At 31.4% G+C, this 8907-nt stretch overlaps 1 protein-coding gene across 3 annotated transcripts; it reads right to left on the reverse strand.

The window, feature by feature from the left end:
• Window positions 1-298: 298 nt before the first annotated feature.
• Window positions 299-3431, reverse strand: LOC100777274 (WUSCHEL-related homeobox 1). Of its 3 annotated transcripts, none has more exons than XM_006580338.4 (4): window positions 2406-3431; window positions 1913-2218; window positions 1607-1683; window positions 299-970 (listed from the first exon to the last, which is right to left on the reverse strand). In XM_006580338.4, the coding sequence occupies exons 1-4, from the start codon at window positions 2590-2592 to the stop codon at window positions 473-475; spliced, it is 1068 nt and encodes a 355-aa protein (XP_006580401.1). In that variant the 5' UTR covers window positions 2593-3431; the 3' UTR covers window positions 299-472. The 3 variants fall into 3 exon arrangements, with proteins under 3 accessions (XP_006580401.1, XP_006580400.1, XP_003525189.1); XM_006580337.4 differs by having other exon boundaries at window positions 1913-2224; window positions 2406-3430; XM_003525141.5 differs by having other exon boundaries at window positions 1913-2230; window positions 2406-3425.
• Window positions 3432-8907: the final 5476 nt, after the last annotated feature.

Here is an 8907-nt window from a genome sequence, read left to right on the forward strand (position 1 = left end):
AATTCTCCAACCCATGCTCATAGTCATAGATACTTCAACATCCTAGTCTGTCACATCTTGTTCCCATTTCAGATACTATGTCTCAAATCAAACCCTCACATCAAATTCCTTATACATTCATTCTTAATTTACATCCTCGATCCCTCCCTACCCCCTACTCTCTTTCCTGTTTCTCCCTTCATATCAGAAGCAACATGCATACATACATATCAAGTTACTCAAACAAGGCATATATATAAACACTAAACTCCTTAGACTTAATTAAATACTGTTTTTGATTCAACCAACATAGTCCAAATGCATTTTAAGGCAAAATACCTCATTCAAATTCAGTGTCCTATTACAGCACCAATTCCTTGAAACATAACATCAATAACAATAAAAACAGTGCTATTTTCTAACAAAATACTATATCTAAACGCAGTCCCATAATTTTACATACACAGCAAGTTTTTTCTTTTTCTAATCAGTTTCAGTTCTTCAATGGAAGGAACTCAAAAAACTGGCTGGGTGCATTCATCGCTGAAACCGAAACCTCTGTCTCTTTTTGCTGGTTGATGTTATCACTGCTTCGATCCGCGTTCCTTGTTGGAAAAAGTTGAAGGGTTTGAGATTCCACAGAATTATCATCCTGGGTGCTGATACTGCTTAAGTGGATAATACCGTTTTCTCTGTTAGGTGAAGTAAAGAAGCTGAGATCATGAGTCTTAATGAGCTTTGGGTCCATTAGTCTTGCTGTTACTGTGGTTGCGGTGGCCATGCTAGTAGTAGAGGTAATAGGAGATGTGTTTATGAGGTGGGGTGAAACTGTAGGAGGGGGAGGACAAGATAACTGCATCATATGCCACGTGGCATTCCTCTCCATAAAGTTTCTTCTATGTTGTAACTCTCCTTCATCGAATTGGAGCCATCCATCTGTTCTACACTCTGCAATCGCTGCTTTTGCTGCCCTTTGTATTGAAACAGATTCCTGTAGATTTTAAATGTAGGCATGCAGTGCAAAACAAACTCATGAAAACCTCAACATGTGTGTGGTAAAAAAACCAAAGAGCAAAGGTCAAAAAGTTATCGGACAGGCAGCACAGATTTCAAATGGGCATGCACTCCTACTTGGTAGTATTTTCAAATAAAGTTGCATGGTCTATGAGAAGTCAAATTAAAGCAGGGTGAGAGTTGTCTTTTCCATCATGAATATGGGTGCTCAATTCCATATGGAGTGTCCAAAAGCTACTGGCCTAAATGACATGAATAAGCACAGGCCCCAAAAGCCCAGCTAAGTTTCATAACAGCAGCCCCGACAGAAAGGAAGGAATGCAGCTTTTAGGCCCTTTTCATTTCCCAACAAACAAAGCTTTTCTTAGGGTCCTTTCCCTAGCTAAAGCTAGGGAGTGCATATCTTTCTATAACGTTTCCAATATCAACTTCATTCTCTAGTAATCATATGCCAATAATTAATTAAATCACTGCTTAATGGACCCTTAGAGACTTTTGGCGATTAAGCAGTGAAAACCCAATCCCAAGTTGAGAAAAAGGAAAAAAAAAGGGGGGGCTGGTTAATTAGTCCATGAACAAGGACAAAGACAAAGGAGGATGTAGAATAATAGACCTCTGCAAGAGTACTGCAGTTTGTAGAGGGTGCCCAGTTCTTGGTCTGATCAACTTCAAACACTGTCCTACTTGCGCCTGTAGACAAAAAGAAAAACAAAAAAGAATATAACTTTACATCTCAAGCAACAATCCGAATGAGAAAAGGAAAGCAATAACACATGTAATAACAAACAAAACTCAATTGGAAAAAATGAAAAGAAACAAAAGAAGCCATCAGCCATGCATTGCATAACAAGGCTCTTGTTATTTGTCTCTTTCTTGCAAAAAAACAAGTATGGAGGTAATTATGTTGTGTGGTTTTTACCTAAGTCTTTCTTTTCAAGAGTACTATCAAAGTCACGGGTGTGATGACCCTCAGCAGCTGACTCCATTTGACGGCGGCGTTTCTGTCTTTCTCTTGCTTTGTGATTCTGAAACCAATAGAAAACATTCTTCCCTTCAATTTTTCCAAACCTCCTAAGCTGTGCCGTGATTTGTTGGATTTGCTCCGCAGATGGTGTTCTTGTCCCTCTTCTATACAATTCCTCCAATGCTCTCAGTTGCTCCGGGGTTGGATTCCACCTTGAACTCACCACTACTGGTGGAGGGTTGAACTCCCTCTTTCCCTGATCTGCCACTGATGCTAATAAAACAATAAACTAACTTTGATACATGTACATATATACACACACCATGTTTCTTTCACATGCATAGAGACTATTGACAAGCATATGCAAAATTAATTGCAAACACAACCAGAGAAATAGAGAAGGTAAAGAAAAAGTTTGGTGGGGGGGAGTAAAATAAAAAGTGCATACCCAGATTGTGATATTGTGAAAAGAAATTGTTGCCATGATGAATGCGGCTCAAGCATGGAGAGTTTGTGTTTGAAGTGTTGTTAGGAGATGTCACTGGCCTTGGCATGAGAGGCCTGAGTTTCCTCCCATTGAATCCATAATCAGCCATGTTGAACTCGCCTCCTTCATTGTAACCAACCATCCACATTGCTGCTGGCTTCTTATTGACTTACTGAAGACCAAAAGCTAGCTAGGGTTTGGGGCAATGTAGATGGAAAAGGCTAATAAGCAGAAGAATGAAGGTAGTAGCTATATATAGTATCTAAAAACAAGGCGGTGCAATAATTAGGGGGAATGGAAAGGAAAAGTGGGAGTGGTTTGATGGGTTTGTGTTTGGTTGCTGCTTTGGAAATGGAAATTGAAATGGTGGAGTGGAAGAATGGGAGTTGAAGTTGAGAATATATATAAAAAGGGTAGTGAGTGATGTGAAGGTTTCCCGTGGCCTAGAAAATGGTAATACCTAGCTAGTTGAAATGAAAAGTAGAGAAGGCTTATATATGGACGGTAAGAAAGAAGTACCGAAGGGTGAAGTAGAGCCCATTGTTACTTGAAAGTGAGTAGTTAGTTGAAGCTGAAACTAGTGAGTGAGTCTGAGACATTCAGAGATGGGGATTGATCACTCTCTCACTAGTAGCAAGCAAAGCATATGGGGGAGAGAAAATGAATGAGAGAAAGCTAAGGGGTGTTGGTTTAATATGGGACAAAGTGAGGTTGACTAGGAAGGGTATTTAGAGAGAGAGAGAGAGAGAGAGAAAGGACAAAGGCAAAAAAGAAAAGCAAAGAGAAGGGAGTCAGTGAGAAAGAGGAGGAAGCGTGGAATTCTGGGAGATTTTTGGGAGTAGCGAATGAAAAACGACGTGACGATCATGAGGGTTATCATGAGCCTCATCACCCCTTCTCTCTCATTTATTGTTCCCTTCACGTCTCGTGCCTTTCACACTAATTCTCAATCCGAACTGCCCCTCTCTCCCTCTCTGCGCACTCCTTAACCTTTTCTTTCTTTGTCTAATATGCTGTCCGTGCTCTCTCTCTCTCTCTTCCCCCCATCTTCTGTACGTACGGATTCAATTTCAATTTTATTTCACCACATTATATGTACATTTTTTATATTATATTCTCTTTCCCAATAATATATATACTTTTAGCTAGGGGGCATGACATACATAAGTTGTTTTGTTTAAGTAATTTTTCTGGTAACTAGCTGGCTAGCTAAAAATTAAAATCACCCAGAGATGGATGATAAATTTAGTTACACCTTTGATTGAGGTGGGTGGAGTAGCAAATTAGACCCTAAAATTACTGCATGCATGTAATGTTACCCATTTGGAATCTTCTTTGCATGGTCCAGATCTATTTATTAGATTAAATTGATGGTGGGGGGTTTGTCCTGTTGTAATAAGCAAATCTGTCCATGTCCTCTCTTTCTCTCTCTGTTTGCCTCTTAGGTATAACTCTTTGGTCATTATGAAGGAATGACTCAATTCTCGAGTTAGTGAGCAACACTGTCACGGCTGATATAGAATTTGAAAGCTATAATTGATTAATTATTTCTAGCTTTTCGTTGGATGGAGGGCCTACATCCTGCAAATTCTGAATCCCTACTATTTGTATGTCTGTTGTTTATGAGATGTGCATGCAAAATATGTAATGAGAGAGTACCATGCAAACTACAGCACAATATATATGTATCCATATCCACTATCTACTGTGATTCTGTATTGTTGTGCATTTCCCTACTACTGCACTGCCAATAAAAGCCCTAATCAGTTGTCATTTCTGGCTAGGGAAAACCACACCACCACCTAGCTAGTCAATGTAGTATTGGTATTGCTAGCTAGGGTGGCCCCCTAAACCCTTCTTCACCCGCATATGCAATTAGTCAATGGCGTAACCTTGTGTATGCATGGGAATGTTTTCTTCTCCAAGGCCAGTCGTCGTTTAGTATGTTTAAACAATAATAAAACAAACCCCATAACTAACATACCATCAATCAACCCAACTTGTCAAGTCATATTTAATGTAATGTATTCTTTTTTTATATTATTTTGGGCATATATGCTCTAGATATATAGATAACGGAATATACACAAGCATAATGTTACCCGTGAATCTTCATGATTCACACACATAGCTTGGAACCTACTCGTCTTAGAGTATGCCAAGTTTCAAACATGTGCAGGATTAATTCTTGCTTCAGTTGTGCACTATTGTTTTCCCCCGGTTCTTCAATTCCAATCTGCATATCGTGCAGTTTGTTTAAGATTTAAAACAAATAACGATTAATTGTTTTGGTACATGTGTCAGGAAAAGATAGAAAGGTTTCAGTGAATAAAGGTGAAAGACAAAACAAGTCTGTTTTTTACCATATCTATATGAACTTGGAAGCATGAAATGATGTGGAGTTAACATAAACAACTTTTAATTCTTCAATAATTAGATCAAAGATGATGCCATTTAGTTTCTTAGAGTCTTGCATTGGTGTCCCTTTTTTTAGATTTATTCAATGATATTTTAATCAGTGTGCTTCTTCTTTTTTTGAGAGACCAGCATGTATTATTCATGAGAAGCAATGACTGACAAATTTTCCATGATTCCGAGTATTTAACAACAGTTCATGTTTAAAACTTGAATTTGAAATTATTAATTAAATTGAAATAATTTTTTTTTCAGTCATCTGCCCCATGTTATGCTATAATTAGTGTGGTACTTAAAATATATGTATATTATGTAATTTTTATGTGTCAGTTTGTTACAAATTAAATAAAGTTTTTCTGATACAAAATAATTTAGTGATTTTTATAGATTAAAAAAACAAAAGTTAATTTACGTTTATTTATAATATTAAGAATAACTTTTGTTTTTTTTGGTGTTAGAATATGACTTTTGTTTAAAAGAAGGAGTTGATTTTATAAGAAACTATTTAAAATAATTTTTTATTTTAATAAGATTTTATATTATATGCAGCTTCTCATTTTTTTATTTTTTATTTGAAACAGAGACATTAGAAAACTTAAAAAGTGATCATTTTGAAAAAAACAATTTTTTTAAAAAAAACCCTGAAACGAAGAGAGATCTATATATATTACCATTATATTTTAGTACTTATTAATAACACATAGTACATGTACAGGTCATAATTTCATTAGCAAACTAAAAAGCTACACCAAATTCCTATGAAACTTAGGAACACCAAACAATCACCTAAGCCAATGGAAATTTGAGATTACATTGTTGTGTACACGTCTACATATACACGCGTTGGCTTCATTGTTTTCACAAAAATTCAGGTGACACTGGTCTTAGTCTAACTCAAGAATTTCTCTATTTCCCAAGAGTATAATAACTCTGTCAATCTTGCAAAGACAAAACATGATGAAAGCAATCACACCGGAAGGGACAAGAGATCAGAAGGACAGCTATAGCTTTTCCCCCATAAAGGAAAAAGGACTGTAAAAAATAAAAATATTCATGACTAAATTGAAGCTATTTTTCTTTTTCAATCGAGTACACTCCCAAATTTCCATCCCCATCGCCATAGAATAATTTCTATTCCCCTCGGACCATATATATATATATATATATATATATATATATCGCAATTATGAGTGTTCGAAGTTTATCCATCGCAACATGTGGTATTTGAGTTTAACACAGAATTCAACATCTTCGATCTGTATAATATGGCATTTGAAATTAAGTTTAATTGCCCTTTTTTCTATTTAATTTAATTTCCCCTTTTTTATTTAATTTAAACTCATAGCAACAAGCTAAGTGTGTGTTTGGATTATCCTCTGGAGATGAGAAAACAAACCTTTACACTCATCTCGGCAGAAAATAAATAATATCCATTCGATGAGTAAAGCTTTGTTCATGCATGTTGGGTACAATTTTTTTATAAACACAGCCTATATGTGGTAAGATATTAGTTAGTTTTGGTTTTAGTTTAAGTTTGTAAATTTATAATTTATTGTCTCTCATTTTTAATTTATTCTTACATCTTGTTAGCATTCTTCTTTAGTTTTCTTATTTTAAAAACCCTTGAAGTTTTTTTTATCACTAGTATTCTCAATCTCACCAAATATCAAAATTTCAAATATAAGTTTATTTACCTCTTAATAGAAGTATTTAAAATAAGTGTAAATTTAAAAAAAAATCATTTTTTGGATGATAAATTATTTAAATTAAATAAATTAAAGTATGGAAATGATAATTATTTAAAAATATAGAGTAACTAAATTTTAGGGTTTTTTTTTTCGCTGAAGGTTACCAAATTTTAGGTTCTGATTAAATATGTTTTTTTATATGTTCTAGTCATCTGAATTGATTTAACAGCTAGTTTTATCAAATATTTTCAATGAGTTGATTAACTTATCAAACTTTCATCTTAACTATATATTTGCCTAACACAATTATAAATTTGAATGTGTTTTTTTCTAGAGGAATAAATTTGAATGTGTTGATGTGGCCGTAAACTAATATTGAGTTCTAACTTCTTTTTTTACTGGAAACATTGAGTTCTAACTTCTAATCATTAGTGTAGTATTTCAATAAGTAATTATAAAACGCTAATAATTAATTCATGTACTGCGATAATACAAGAGTAGAAGCCGAAGACTAATAATAAATCTACTTCATACAAAAAATAATACTTAAGGTTATATTTTGTAAGATATTTCGTTAGTTAATTTTTAGTTTTTTTTATTAAATCAAAATTTTATTTATTTCTTTAATAAATCAGTTTTTTATATAATTTTAAATGTTTTGAGAGGTTACTTAAAATAATATTTTTAAATATTAGTTTCTAACTTTTTATATTTATTCCATATTTATCCTTTGATATTTATTATATATTTTTTAATCTTTAATTTCTATATAAGATAGAAAGTTATTATATTTTTTTTCTTGTTCCAGTAATAAGGTAGGATTTTATTATTTTAAATTTTTTTATACATAAAATAGGCTTTTCTCATTTTTATCTTTTTATGATAGACAATAAGTTTATTTTATTTCATTATTATTATTTAATATTTTCATATTACACTATTTATTTTAATCATTATTATATTTACAATATTTATTTTATTATTTTAGCTTATACTTTAAGATATTAATATATTTAGATTATAGTCTTATTTTTTAATATTTTAATACTAACTATTACGCTACTCACGTTGCTTTTCTGACCTTTTGTGATGTCTAGTTGAGAGCAGGGGCGAATGAAGAGTGTATGGAAGGGATGTTGAATTTTTTTATTTTTTTTACATAATTATTTAGATATTTAACTTTTAATAAAAAAATAAGTTTAAAAAATATTTTATTATTAATTTTGTGAATAAAATTAAAAATATGATTTACTATTAATTTTTTTCAAAACAAATATCAACTCAAAAACTTATTTTTCTTACATATTTTTCTTTATTATAATTTTTTTAATATTTTATTTTTTCTATTTTTCTTATATATACACAAAAGGTTGTAAGAAAGAGGGTGAGGGGGGCCAAAGCTCCTGTTTGTCACTCTAGATTCGTCTTTGCATATATTATTTTTACCCTATTTCGATATAATATAAAATTATTAGTAAAAAACACAATATGTAACAAATAAAACAATTGAAAGTAAAAAGCATTTAAAGTTAATTAAAATTATAAATATCCCAAAATATATTTTTATCAATAATATTAAATTAAATTATATGTAAAAATATCACATAAACATGTGTTTTTCTGTCATTTTATAATTTTTTCCACTTTAATAGATAATTTAGTGAACATTTATAATTTAATAAGTTAATTTTTTAGTTTTCAATTATTATCTATTAATTATCTTTTCAGTTTTTAACTAGTTTTGTCAAAAAATCTAAATCTTATCTTATATTATAAATATAAAATATGAATCTTTATTTTTGAATAATAATATTTTTAATAGTTTTTTTTAATAAAATCATTTTTAGAAGCTATTTTCACTATCACTTATGTTTTATTCTAATTTTATATATTAAATGCTTAGTTATATTTTTTAATTTGGCATTCCTTTTAAAAATATTTTAAATTTTAATCAAAGTTAACTAAATTTTGTGAATCACCGATCTCTTTCAGTGTATTCTTTTTTAATTTTAATTTTAATTTGAATATTTTTTTTAAAAATATTAATAATTAAAAGTACCCTTGTATTCTCACCCTAGCCTTGTAAAAGTCTTACCTACCATAACCCATAATTCCACCCTATTTGGACCTTAATCCAAATGGATATTCACCAAAGAAAAATATTATTTATTAAATGGCCCAACTATACCATATATACTTATGAATACTTATATACTTATTTTTAGATTTTTTTAAAGTAAATTTATAAATTTGGTGTTTTTATTTGTCTCATATTTGATTTTGGTTTCCTTATATTAATTTAGTCTCTCAATTTTTTAGAATCTAGTTATTTCAGTCATCAATCTCACACATTACACATT

Source organism: Glycine max, chromosome 5 (genome assembly GCF_000004515.6).
Source record: "Glycine max cultivar Williams 82 chromosome 5, Glycine_max_v4.0, whole genome shotgun sequence".
NCBI classification, from domain to species: domain Eukaryota; kingdom Viridiplantae; phylum Streptophyta; class Magnoliopsida; order Fabales; family Fabaceae; genus Glycine; species Glycine max.